The sequence below is a fragment of the Rhinatrema bivittatum genome, chromosome 4 (genome assembly GCF_901001135.1).
Source record: "Rhinatrema bivittatum chromosome 4, aRhiBiv1.1, whole genome shotgun sequence".
NCBI classification, from domain to species: domain Eukaryota; kingdom Metazoa; phylum Chordata; class Amphibia; order Gymnophiona; family Rhinatrematidae; genus Rhinatrema; species Rhinatrema bivittatum.
Genome location: NC_042618.1, coordinates 168,147,352 through 168,161,292, shown reverse-complemented (window position 1 = coordinate 168,161,292; position 13,941 = coordinate 168,147,352). Strand labels below are relative to the sequence as shown.

The window sequence follows — 13,941 nt, the reverse complement described above, 5'->3', positions numbered from 1 at the left end:
TGATGATGTCACCCATCTGTGAGGACTACCATCCTGCTTGTCCTGGGAAAACACAGATAGTGATCCCAAGATCGATAGTCCTCAAGTCCCCTCCACGGAAATAAGAAGAAATCATTTACCAACTATCCTTTCACACCCAATAGCCTAGCAGGCAGATAATACCAATAAAAGTCAGCAACGTACAGACCTCCACAAGTCACTGGTTTCTGCAAAGCAGAAAATGTTATATGAGGTAGCCTGCCTTGCCAAAGAAAAGAGATAGCCTCCCTAAGCAAAGAAAAAGTCTGGTGAGGTACAGTACAGAGAAGATGCTGAAATAAGTATATCAGACATGGAAGCACTCCCGTTTTAATCATGTAGCATTGGCCCTGAAGAGAAATGGGCAAAGCCCTCCACTTCTCTAAATCAGTTTTAACCTTTTGCAGTACTTTGGGGGTAATTGAGCTTATGCAGATCTGACATTTTAGCTGATACCCAGAGCCCCAAGTAAGTAAAGCCTAGAGTAGTAACCACAAAACTTCGTAAACAATGTCACAACGTGCCCCTATAGTCATGAGAATAGATTTGAATAATTTACTGTATACCCCGAGGCAATATTATAAGCCTGCAATACCTGAAGCAGGGCATGTGCAGATTCACCAACCTGAGTGAGGAACATAGAACAACAGCATGTTATCAGCATATGATGCTATCTTTTCCTCCATGGGCCCAAATCTAAAACCATGTATCTTGGCCATTTCCCTGATCCACTGGGCCAAAGGCTCTGAAGCTAAATTAAACAACAACAGGGCAACCTTGTCTAGTAGCCCTACATATAATTACAAAATCCCATTGCCATCCATGAACCAAAACCCGAGCCTGAAACTCAGCAGGCAAAACCATACAATCCAACACAGAAAGCACAAATTTCCAAGAAATGCAGTTGAAGGCTTTTCCGCATCGAGGAACAAAATAACACCAGGAATTTTATGTTTCTTAGCCAGATGGAGAAAATTAAACTATCTTCTAGTACAATTAGAAGAAATTCTGCTCTTAATGAAGCCAGGCTGGTCGCCGGCTACCAAAAGGGATCTAATATGTTCTCATTGAATTTGTAAAAACCTTCACCAGTATTTTAATGTCTGTATTTAAGAGAAATGGGTTGATAAGATCCACACTCCAATGGATTCTTCCTGGGCTTATGAATCAGGTTTATCAATGCATCCAACAAATTGCCAGAAGAAGAAAGATTTTCCCCAAAAGAGTTACAGACTAGCTCACATAATAATGATGCATACAAGCCCCGGAAGTGTTTATAAAATTCCAGCTGGGCCGAGACCTTTACCCATTGCCAGCGATGATATAACATGATGTAGCATCATAGGTGAAGTAAAAAATTCCTGCGCCTCCCGTGAAACCATAGGGAAAGCAGCAGTGTCTAAAAAGCCCCTTATATCCTCATCAGCTGCAGATCCAGGATCTGAATACAGAGACTGAAAATGGGTCTACATCAGAAGGATAATAAACTAGCATTCGAGCCTTACGCACTTCTTCTCTCCTTCCCTACTGAGAAAGAAACCAGTTGGCCCATCCAGCGCTGTTATTCCCATCCACATTGCCAAGGATCTAGCTCAGTTGCCAGTCAGTGAAGCTTGACTGCTTGTAGGATATAATTGCTTATCCAAGTCAATTTATGTTGTCCTCTTCACTGGTTCTTTCCCATACTTGGTACCACACATACTCCAGCACCCAGCGCATGCCCTACTCCCTTTCCCTCCACCACCAATGCTTTCTCACTTAGCTTTGTAATCATCTAAAACAGCTACTAAAACTAGTAAATTCCCCCTTTACCAAGCTAAATTTGGATGGTAAGTGCCACCATCTAAAAAGGAGCCCTAAATCTGGCCACACACATTTTGTGCGGTCAGATTTGGCCAGATATTCAGCCATACTTTTAGGCGGGCAAGTGCAGATGAATATCTGGCTAAAAGCAACCAGGTAAATGTATCCAACTTCTCTTTAACCGCCCTTACCCTGGCTGAAAATCAACCCTTTTATTTCAAAGCGTAATTTCCAATGCTTTATATTCCTGGGGGGGTTCTGAAATTCCTTTTGAGTGTCCTGCTCATAAGGTCATTGAAGCACAGGTCTAGCCTGGAAAAAATATCCCCCCCCCCCCCTCAAAAGCATCACCTTTTTCTTCTCTGAGTTGTGTTATCTTGAGTCTGTGAAGCACACATCACTGGACCCTACAACTACTCAGCTCACATGGAAGACATTCAGCAATAAGGATCATCTCCCTGCTCTTCTGTTAATGGGGCCTATATATCCAGTGCAGGTGGTGGGAAGAGGGAGGCTACCTGGGTGAAACAGGCCAGAAGTTATAGACCAGAATTAAACTTCACAGAGACGTCTGGTTTCCTTGCTCATCTGACAAGTCTTCCTAGATCTGGAAACTTTGCTGTTTGCCTCCCTTATCTTTCCTCACCTTTCTGTGAACACATCCACCTCCGCCAGCCTTTTTTCTTCACTTTTTACACATTTCTAGATAAACGCCGATGTTGTCAAGCACCAGACAATTTTATTTGCATATTCAGGAAGCATCACCCCCTAGCTCATTTTTCACTGACCTGATGCAGGCAGCAGGGCTCGTCACAGATGTATGAACTTAATCCAAGAAAAAGGTCTCACCTACAGCTAGTTTTCCACCTTTATTTCTATGCAAGTCGGTGGACTAGGGTGAAAAGCCCTTGACTTTATTCAACAGAGGGTATAAACACTCCTCCTCAGCTGAGGTTCAACCCTCTCATTTCACCAGGGTGCTGTCATTACCCCAGCAGCACTCATCTCTGTCCCCACCTCTCTCTTTTCTCCGGAGTCTAAAAGAACATTTTACTTCCCTGTATTTAGCGTGTCCCTCTGGTAATCCCTTCCTTCCTTCCTTTTCGGGCTCCGCTCTCGCTCTCTTTCTCTTCCCGTTCCACCTTCTTTTCTTTCTGTTTGTGACACCCCCTAAACTCAGCAGCTCCCCTTCAGGTTTGGGGGGGAGGGGGAGAGAATCCAAGAGAGAGTCTCACCAAGGCTCAGGCTGGCAGGGTTTCCTCCCCAGTCTCCGCTCTCACACCGAACGAGATCTTCGGGAGGAAGGACCCAGAAGGGGAGGGAGAGAGAGGCGTCGAGTGGAGGAGCAGGTTTTTCAGGGACCAAGACTGGATTCCTAGAGGAGCCCAGCGAGACACGCACGGGAGGTGTGGGAGGCACAGGACCGGCCGAGAGATTCGTCAGAGACTGCAGGAGGGCAGATCCCTTTCCTCTTTCATTTAAGAAGCGAATCCCTTATTCATGCACGGGCTCAGCAGTAAGCAGGTGGCTCTGGCGGAGTGGAGATGCGGTGTCTCTGTGCTGAAGCAGCAGCTGAATTATTGCTGGTCAGCCCGGGTCTCTTCTTGAGTGTCCCTGCCCACAGCACTCTCCCTTAGCCTTGGATGGGTGGTTAGGGCCCGATGACCCTTATGGGGGGGGGGGGGGGGGCAGATCACTGTTAGTCCATCCCGGCTGCTGTGTGTATCTGAAGGAAGAGTCTTCTCTCGATTGTTGCACGTGTCTATTTGTATGTGGACATAGAGCTGAGCCTGCTGCTGAAATCTGTCCTGTTTCACAGAAACCCTCTTATGATCAGCTGAACAGCAATCTTCCACTTACCTGAATTAAAGGTTTGTACCTGTTCCCACTTTGGATTTTAATATGTAATTCACCATGCTTTGTTTTTTGAAAAGATTTCTAAAATTCCAACAAACATTTCTTATTATTGAAAACCAAAAGGAGCTGGGTGGGATGAAAGGGAGAGGGTCTTGATGAGTTCAGAGGAAGTCTCTTGCCTGAGTCCTAGAATTCAGATAGCTAGCCAAGCATTTACATTATAGACTTTTTATTAAGAAACAGTATTTATCCCCAGAGCACATGGGGTGACACAAAATCACTATCCCCTCTCTTCAGAAAAAAAGTAAACATTACAAAGTCCCAGCAATCCTCCAGCAAGTGATTCTTAAGCCCCGCTCCTCCTCTGATCCTGCTGACATTTTCAGCACAGCTTCACAGAGGTGGAACAAAATTTGAGACATAAGCAAAAGACCTTTGCAGAACAATTTCTCCCAAGAGTTTCTCACCATCAGTCCTTCCCACCTGTTTTATTCTGCCGTCATCATGGCACAGTGCTAGTTCTGACTGAGGAGCAGGAGAGGAAGGGGCACTGTGGTGGGACCTCAGCCTGTTGGAGGACACAAGAAAATTCTGCCCTGCCACCTAGTCTGAGTGAGGCAGCCCCGATCGGACGCATTACAAAAGGGTTTCTACACTAATCAGTAATAAAAAGAAAAGGTAGGGCATCAGAAAACCTCAAATCACATACCAGAATATGATGGGCAGCAACCCTGAAGGAATGTCCCTCAAACCCTAAGGGGTCGATGCAATAAGATGTGTACTGAAAATGGGCTGCGCTTTCCTAACGCGCATGCAACCATGTTCCTTGGGCGCCCGATGCAGTATTTAAATGAGGAGCTGTGTACAAAAGGGTACGCTAGGGGAGAACTGTGCATCTGTAGCGCCCAGTCGCATCGGGCACCCACAATTGTAATGGGTGCTCAATACGAGCGTCCATTTTTTATCCCGCTTCTTCAGGAAGATTTTTTTTTTGTTATTTTACTAAGGTTGCTTAAGTGTCTTAAATTAAGCACCCCTTGCTATGGGCGTCTACATTGTGTGACAATAGGAAAAAAAACATTTATTTTTGTAATCAAGCTATAATACACATTTATTTGTCTCCACCACAAGCAGTAAATTAAGGTCTTACAACGATTCTGAGTAGGAGGACGCACTCATCGTAACACAGAGGACTGTACTTTTTTTTTTTTTTTTTTTTATTTCTCATAAGCTCTTGCCTCACGAATTGACTTTACTCCACCTCCGGGGCTGGAGTTAAAACTCCCTGCATTAAAAAGTCTGCGTTGGGCACCCAGCGCTTTCCTGCAGTGGGACGGAACAGCTAACAGCCTCATCTACATGGAATTTACATGTGATGGGCGCCATTAGCTATGAATTTGTTAGGGCACGTGTTTTGGGTGCGCTAATCTCCTTATTGCATCGGGCACTAGTCCAACAACGTGTAAACCTGTGTAGTAGGCTGGGCACATTGTATTGCAACGGCCCCTACCTGAGGTGATTTACTTCCTGAATTGCACCCAGGACAGGGACTCAAGGCATCATCATCACAAACTCCATACAGCAGAAGAAAGCAAAAGAGTTTCTGTACCCATGTACGTAAGGTGAGGTCCGTTCCTGATCACTGTCCTCCACCCCAGTCAGTGCCACTTATCCCGGAGCACATGGTGATGGAGGTAAGTATACACTGCACCTTGCACGGATGGAAACACATTGCAAGCCGGACACTTACAAGTTTTCTGAGTCTTAACTCAGGACCCAGAAGACTCTGCCTAGAATATATCACCCTCCCGGGTTTTATTCTTCCAGTGTGAAAACAAAGCAGCTGAGGAAACAAATGTTTTTTTCTTCGGAGACTGCTTATTGATTTCTCCCCGCACAGAAGAAGGGCAGGTTTCCCAAGTCCATCTATGTCCATGTGATCACAAACTGCTTCCCCAATGGAAGAGACAGTTTCTCCACAGTCAGGGTCTACAAAGCAACAGGAACAGCAGCTCTGTCACATCTCAGCTTTTCTTCCCTTGCCCAACCTGGTTTATCTTCCCTCATCCTTCTTCTAATCCCTCCCTCACTCCCATCTCTCCCTCCTTCCATTTCTTCCATCCCTTCACCTCACACCTCCTCTCTGGATCCCTCCCTTCTCACCATCTCTTCCCCACTTTCCACTCCATCTATAGTCAGCTGAACCACAGATACCCTCCTCCCCACCCCAGTCAGCTCAGTCCCAGGTCTCCTCTTTGCCACCCGCTTAACCCTGGTTCTCCTTCCCACGTCCAGCCACCTTAATTTCCATGCACCTCCCCTACCGGTGGTTGAATGAATGGAGCAATTCCTAAACACACCTCATTTTTTCTACCACAGTTCTGTTAACATGGTGGAAACTTTGTGGTGTCCTAGATCTCTCGCCGTGGGGTGCATACCATGGGATGGGAGGGATAGAATGGAAATAATCTAACGCAGCATCAGGACGATGAGATGAGCTGCTGCCATTGTTAGGTCAGGCCCTGCAGGACGGCAGAGACTGGTCTCAAATGCAGGAGTCTCCAACCCATTGGAGAAGATTTGTCAGGCCTGCCAAAGGCTTAGGTACTCTTGCTGGCTGCAAGAACTGGAGGGAAATCCCTGAGGGTTTCCTTCAGGACCATTTTATGGCCAGCAAATTTTGCCACGGTCTTTCCTTCCTCCCCAGGCTCAAATGCATCTCCTCCCCCAGGCACGCCTGGCACCTCCAGGGTGCATTGGTCAGAGGACTCAAACACAAGTGCATCTCATTCTTCGTGAAAAATATGGTTCTATTTGTGTTCCAGTGAACCAGCCATCTTCACACATACGGCCACCCTCCCTTCCACCTTAGAGATGTTTTCCATATTATGCGGTTTCCTACTGCATACTCTACAGACTCCAGGAGGCACTGTCTTGTGCCATGGAAGCTAGTTACCTTAGTGTCCAGGCGATAGGAGAAATCGCTGCTGGAGACTCCATTAACCAGAACCTTCTGGGGAGGGTTAGGGACCCCAAGCACATTCACCTCCCGCAGTGTCAGTCCATCCACCTGGCTGTTCACATGGATCAGTTCACTCAGCAGTGCATTCTACAATAATCAACTAATTAATCAATCAGTCTATCAGGAAATCTGTGAAAAAACAGGAAAAAAAAAAAAAAAGAGTGCACGGCCGACAACAGGGACTCTGTGAAGAAGGGCATAGGATGGTAGAAGTAAAGGGCAGGGTGGTGGGAGGAGAGCGCAGGACGCTGGAAAAGATGCCATGGAAAGGGGGGAGGGGGCACGAGGCAGTGGGAGGAGAGGGTAGGGTGGTGGGAAAGGTAAGTGCTGGGCGCACAGACAGTGGCTCAGGTTGCTTATGAATGAAGCATTCTAAGAATCCAGGGCCTGAGGGCACATCGCTCTGCGCACGAAGCTCTTACGTTATCACAATTCATGGAACGAGGCAGGGACAGAAACACCCGTGAAAGACAGCAACACGCAGAGAACACTGCAGGGGGAAGGCAGGATTACCAATTAACTCTTTTTTTTGTTTTGCATGAAAAATATTTGGCTTGATGCCTAGTGAAGGCAGGAATGGATTAAGTTGGGTAACTTAAATTTGTTTGGACTCTCCTTTAATCTTCCATCCGCCGCTCCCTCCCCCTATTCCCACAGTTCTGCCTGCATGCTGGGAGTTTCTGCCTGAGCCTCCCATGACCCCCCACCCCCTACCTCCAAGCACTGTCCACATATGACTCACATTGTTTGCCAGGAATACGATTTGGGTGTAATCCTGCCTTTTAAATGTCTTCAGGCTTTCCCCATCGTCCCAGAAAAGATCTCCATGAGCCACTCCATCCTCTGTCAGTGCCACCATCAGGTACATTCCATTTCTACGTGACTCCACAGTTGTGTTGCCTGGCACCTGGCACGAAATCAAAGAAACCAAAAAAAATTACCTTTATACCCAAGGAAATGAAAGAGATTGTTTCCAGTGTGTGTCTCTTGAGAAGATCTGGAGTCTCACCCACAGAGGGAGGATGCAGCCAGTACACAATAACCCTGCAGTACTAGAGTCTCATCCACAGAGGGAGGATGTAACCAGTACACAATAACCCTGCAGTACTGGACTCTTACCAGCAGAGGGAGGATGCAACCAGTACACAATAACCCTGCAGTACTGGAATCTCACCTGCAGAGGGAGGATGTACCCGGCACGGATGTGGACATTGATTGAATCCAGAGGAGCAGGCAAAATGACCCACTGCCCCTTGCTGTGGATGGCAGTTCCCTAAACAAACAGAACAAGGGAGGGAGAGACAAAGTGGTTATACTCGGGTGTATAAATCCTGCCACAGTGTGGCCTCAAGCTTCATCTCTGCACTCTTCTTACTGCGTGCTCCTGATTAATGCCAGCCAGTACTTACTGCTATTAGGTTATACCATGTTCCCGGGGGAAAGTAGCCGCTCACTTCAGTCTTGCCCTTCTCTAAGATGGGAGTGATAAGAAGCGCTTCCCCCCACATTAACTGGCGATCCACAGTCCAGGTGTTTGGGTCTGAAGGAAACCTGTAAGACAATGCCATGCATTAGTCAGAGAGAGAGAGAGAGACAGAGGGATCAGTACTGCTTGTTTGTCACAGAAGGACCCTGCACATGAGCGATGGGATGAGTCAATGCTATGTCTGTGGAGGCCCACAGCTGTGGGAAATGAAAACCCCCGGCCACTTGTGAGTGAGGGAAGGAATCATGCAAAGGGAGGGTCTGTACAAAGAGGAGGAACTTGGCAGCCTGGTGAGTGGTGGGAGGAGTCACAGACCCAGGTTCTCTCTGGCTTTCCCCCTACTTTTCTGCCTCTAGGAATCCTCTGTGCCTGTTCCAGGTTTTTCCTGAATTCTGTTACTGTTTTGGCCTCCACCACCTCCCTCGGGAGGCCGCTGCATGCATCCGCCATCCTTTCCATAATGTTTCATCCTATAATTTTATTGTACCATTATTAATTTGTTAATTGTGTTTCTCTTCCCCCCCCCCTTTTTTTTTTTTTTCTTAAATCTTTATTTAACACAAGAGGGATACAATTCAAGAACTCTTGATTTTTCAATGTGTGCACATTTTTCAAAAACAATACGATGATGATTGATTATACATTAACTGTTAACATTAGATTAACAACAACTGTTTACGCATATGATGTCATTCTGCAATAAAAGTTTATAATATCCTGCACCTGTGTAGTTTTTTAAGTTTTAGCCCATTCACTCAAAACATTACCACCCTATTTCACACATCCACTCTTCAATCATCCTATCATTCAATCAGCTGTGCCATGATGTCCTCTCCAGAAATTGCGTGCATGCCACCTGTTATGCGCTTAGCAGGTGTGATAAGATCCAGTGGAGAGTGGCGGTTAGGGCGTACACCCCAGACATACGTAAGCTACCAATCTTTGGAATAGCCACTAATCAGTAGCGATTGACGGAGTGTTTTGGGCAATTGGGCATAGGTCAATTCCCATAGCTTTAAGTATTCCCGCGATACCTTGCGGCCAGTAAATTTGACATCCAGTCTCTCCACCTGCATCCAATCCGCCAGCTTCCAAAACCACATAAGAGGCGTAGGGGCAAGAGGCTTAATCCAATTAACTAGGATACACACTTTGGCTAAACAAGTCACAATGTGCACATATTTCACAATGGCTTTCGTATTGATTGACAACCATTGTGTGGAGCCCAACAATATAATGTCTCCAGTGAGTGGTGGTTTTTGTTGGATAGAACTTTCTATAACTTGGAAAACTGTACTCCAAAAGGGGAATATAGATGGGCAAAACACAAAGTTATGAACCAATGTGCCTCTGTCTCTAAGGCACTTCAAACATGTATCTGTAGTTGAGATATGCATCTTACAGGCACGTACATTATCTATATACATTTTATGTAGCAGCTTGAATTGCATTTCATGAATTTTGATATCCACCGTTGTGGAGAAGGCATATCCAAAATACTTTAACATTTCTTTTTGCGATACCAAATGTCCCAGTAAATTCGACCATGATTGGGCTACTGATGCACAGAGTTGTTCAGACTCTTTGCTAAATCTCAGATTATACCAGAATGATAACGCGTTGTAATCCTTTTTTATCTTAATGAATATAGTAATTACATATTCTGAATCAAAAAGTTTAGGGTTGCAGGACAGAAATTGCATCAGATAATGTCTCGCTTGTAAAAACATGTAGAATTGCTTAGGTGGTATTTGGAATTGAGAGCTCAGTTGATCAAAAGACAGTATGATTTGGCTAACTGCACAATACAAGTTCTCCAGAGATGCAATACCGTTTGTTTCCCATTTTGTAAAAATTTGATTGTTCAGACCTGGTAGAAAAGATGGGTTCTCTGTCAGGCTTATTAATTTAGTACTGAAGGGGTTTATTTTGAACTCACAGCAAAAATACTTCCACGTCATTCTAACCAGTTTTATTAAGATATGGTTCCTTATAGGCGTGGTGAGGTTCGCCCTACGAGTATGCAACACATAGATGGGCTTCAGGGGGCTCAGAATGTCTGTTATTAATTCTGGAACTTCAAGCTTACATTGTGCATGATACCATTCCCAGCAAAAACGCAGCTGACATGCTATATTATAAAAATAGAAATGCGGTAATTTCAAGCCACCATATTCTTTTTGACAATATAAGTGTTTTATAGTTCAGTCGTGCTTTCTTTCCTCTCCAAAAAAATAGAATCAGCACTTTACGTAGTTGCAAGTAATTTTGGCGCCTAATCCATACTGGGAGCATTTGTAGCTTATGAGCAATTCGGCAAAAGGGCCATCTTAAACAGGGCACTTCTGCCAAACAATGACAGGGGTAGCTCTTACCATGCCAACCAATTGCTCCGAAAGTTTGCTATTAGGTGGTAATTTCATAACATACAATTGAGTTAGATCTCATGGTATCTGTAGCCCCAAATATTTAAAAGACCCTTTGGACCATGATAGGGGGAAAAACACCTTGCCATGACGTTTGCAAGGAAGGTGATATGGGTTAGGGCTTCAGATCTGGAAAAATGTATTTTCAAGCCAGCAAATCGTCCAAATTGCTCGATAAGATTCATAAGTACTGGTAAGGCTGTATGAGGGTTTCTTAAAAATAATAGCATATCGTCAGCAAATAGAGAAATTTTATACTTTCGACCCTAGGCAAAAGCCATGAATATCCAGATAATTCTTTATTTTGATAACCAATCAAACTGTCAAGATGTATAGCAGGGGGGGACAGTGGGCAACCTTGTCTTGTACCGCTTTCAGGGGAAACGGTTCAGATATCTCTCCATTTATGTTTATGCAAGCGGTTGGCATAGGGTTATAGGAGTTTAATTGCATGCTATAAATGGTTGTGGGAACCCATATTTATCTAATAGCCAAAACATATAGTCCCATTGAACGTTGTCAAACCCTTTCTCTGCATCTAGACTAGCAATCAGACCATCAGGATTTTCTAAGTCTCCAGACCAGAGGGCTTCTATTAACTTTTGTATATTGGTAATACCATTCCTATTCTTTACAAATCTGGTCTGATCTGGAGCAATAAGATCAGGAGTAATGCCGCTCAATCTATTGGCTAATATTGATGCTAGTATTTTAACATCTACATTAATCAGCGAGATGGGCCTATACGAGCCTGCTTGAGTTAGATTTTTTATTACATATGATATTTCCAAGGTAGTGATGGGATTCACTAATCTCTGGGGCCAAGCCTCTGATATTTGTGGTAGCTGTAAGTTCTCAAAGAATTTTTTTTAACGTTTTCTTTTTTTGAATATAATGCTTGATAAAACTTGAGCATTATTACCGTAATGTTCGCTTGAGAGGTTTGAATATTTCCATTAGAGTCTACCATATTTATAATGAAGTGTTTAGGTTTGATATTTTTGATCAAGCATGCTAAAAGTTAGCCAGCCTTATTACCCTGTCTAAAAGCTTGAGTTTTAAAATGGAGAATATGTTGTACTTCCCTTTGATATAGTAAATGATTAAGAGTTTTTGTAACCAGTTCTATTACGTCTTGCAATGAAGTAGCCAAATTAGAGATATGTTGGTTTTTTAGGGCTTTAAGTTGATGTTGTAAGGAGAGTATCTCTTGATCTCTAAGTTTATTTTTGTGAGCTACATATGCTATTATCTGTCCCCGTAATACAGCTTTAGCAGCATTCCAATAGGTGTCACATGAAACATCCTCTACGTGATTGAATTGAGCATATTCTTCCCATTTATTTTTTAGGTATGTAATAAATTCTGTATCATGATAGAGTGTAGGGGAGAGCCGCCATTGGAATGGTGTTTTTGGTTGCTTGAGAATAGCTAAGCTATAGATATGTGCGCATTATCAGAGACTGTTATGAGATCAATACTGGCAACCCTAAGCTTAGGAAACAGATCATTGGAGATTAGGAAGAAATCTATTCTTGAATAAGAGTTGTGTACCTTGGAATAGTATGTGAAGTCAAGTTCCGTAGGATGTAGCACTCGCCAAGCATCTATCAGCTGAAGCTCTTTCATCATAAAGTATATCCCCTCTGTATCTATGCCAGGATTTCCTGTTCTAATTGGCTTAGTGTATAGGGTCGGGTCTAATGGCAGATTAAAATCCCCTCCTAGTATTAATTTATACTGAAGATGTTGTCCTATTTCAGAGGTCAGCCCAACAAAAAATTCTTGGCTACACACATTGGGAGCATATACATTACACAATAGAATTCTTTGTTGGCCAATAGTGCCACATAGAATTAAGAATCTGCCATTTTTATCTTTTATCTGTTTGTCCATGACAAAGGGACAATCCTTATGTATCAGGATGGCAACTCCCCTGCTTTTTGTGGTGTATAATGCATAATAATTTTGGCCTACCCAATCTTGCTTTAGTTTTTGGTGTTCCTCATCAGACAAGTGGGTCTCTTGTAAGAAGCCTATTTGTGCTCTTGCCCTCTTTAAGTGATTCAGAATCTTTTTGTGCTTGATAGGGGAATGTAAGCCTTGCACATTTAAGGATATTAATTTCAGATCAGCCAAAACCGGTAATGGGTGCAGTAATAATTCACCAGTGTATTAAGTAGGCATAAAGACCTGGTACCCCTCCCAGCCTCAAGGTCCAAGGTCCAAGTTCCAAATACTTTATCAGTTACATTTAGATTATGGTTCTCAGAGTAAGACATCACAGCCAGCCAAACTTCACAGTTACCCTGTCGGCTATTTCTTGTTCTATGTTTCATATCATTCATTCCTTCAGACATCCTCACAACGCTAATCATACATACAATCACATAACACATCCACACCAAAAACCTTGCTCTTAATGAGCACATCCTCCCTAATTTGTTTCTGCTCTTCTTTCTTCTAGGCGAAGATATGTCCATCGAGCTTGCTCATCATTGTGCGATTTGTTGCAGGCGGGTAGATCGCAGTCAGGCAAAGACTGGAAAATTCGCCATCTTAATCTGGATGTATATTGTTCCATAGTGTAGGAAACATAATCGTCCAACTTTGAATTGCTTCACAAATGCCATCTCCCAAGGCAGCTCACCTTAAGGCCTCCGCTGATCTTCTTGTCAGTGAGGACTCTTAGTGGCGTAGATGTAATATGAAAATCAAATGTTTTTTAGTGTGGAGAGCCATAATATTTAGTAGGCAGTCGATCAACATGCTGTTCCTTGCTATAGTCATCAATCTTTAACTTACCCCAATATACGGTCTCGGCTGGAAAGAATAGGTCATAGTCCTCGGCGTTTTGGTTTCTTAGATTCTGGTGGCATAATCAATTTAGGAGTCCTGCAGATCACTGAGCTCGGAGTATAGCGATGCAATGAATTTTTGTGCTGATTCTTTAGATAAACATATGGTTGTTTTCTCAGCATACGTAATATTTAGTTTGGCTAGATATTGGAGAGTAAATCTAATTCCTTTTGTAGAGTTCGGCTCATATTTCTGAGAATGTCCGTTGGTCCTCTGAGACTTTTGCGGAGTAATCATTGAACAGGAGGATCCGGGAATCTTCATATTTTAGTGGTTGCGCTGCTCTTTTCTTATATGCCATGAAAACTTTTTATTTGTCGGCAAAATTTAATATCCTAGCTATCACTGGCCTTGGTTTAGTAGTGTTTTGGTTAGCTGTCCCCAGCCGTTGGGTTCTTTCCACTATCACCGGCTCCGTCGTCAGAGACAGGCCCAGAGTTTCCGACAACCATACCTGTACTAGTGGCACT

General features: G+C 43.8%; 2 protein-coding genes across 2 annotated transcripts in view; both read right to left on the bottom strand.

Moving 5' to 3' along the window:
- The window catches only part of CARD14 (caspase recruitment domain family member 14), a 55,812-nt gene extending 52,696 nt beyond the window's left edge, over positions 1–3,116 (bottom strand). Inside the window, exon 1 of the mRNA XM_029599182.1 lies at positions 3,057–3,116. The gene's annotated coding sequence lies outside the window, so the exon portion shown is untranslated. The remainder of the gene's footprint in view (positions 1–3,056) is intronic.
- A 1,746-nt stretch (positions 3,117–4,862) lies between these two features.
- Positions 4,863–13,941, bottom strand: part of GAA (glucosidase alpha, acid) — a 76,120-nt gene continuing 67,041 nt past the window's right edge. Inside the window, exons 16-20 of the mRNA XM_029599183.1 lie at positions 8,110–8,251; positions 7,875–7,973; positions 7,443–7,607; positions 6,635–6,787; positions 4,863–5,667 (exon numbers count right to left, since the gene is read on the bottom strand). Of these exons, the coding sequence (XP_029455043.1) occupies positions 5,605–5,667; positions 6,635–6,787; positions 7,443–7,607; positions 7,875–7,973; positions 8,110–8,251 (622 nt within the window). The 3' untranslated portion in view covers positions 4,863–5,604. The remainder of the gene's footprint in view (positions 5,668–6,634; positions 6,788–7,442; positions 7,608–7,874; positions 7,974–8,109; positions 8,252–13,941) is intronic.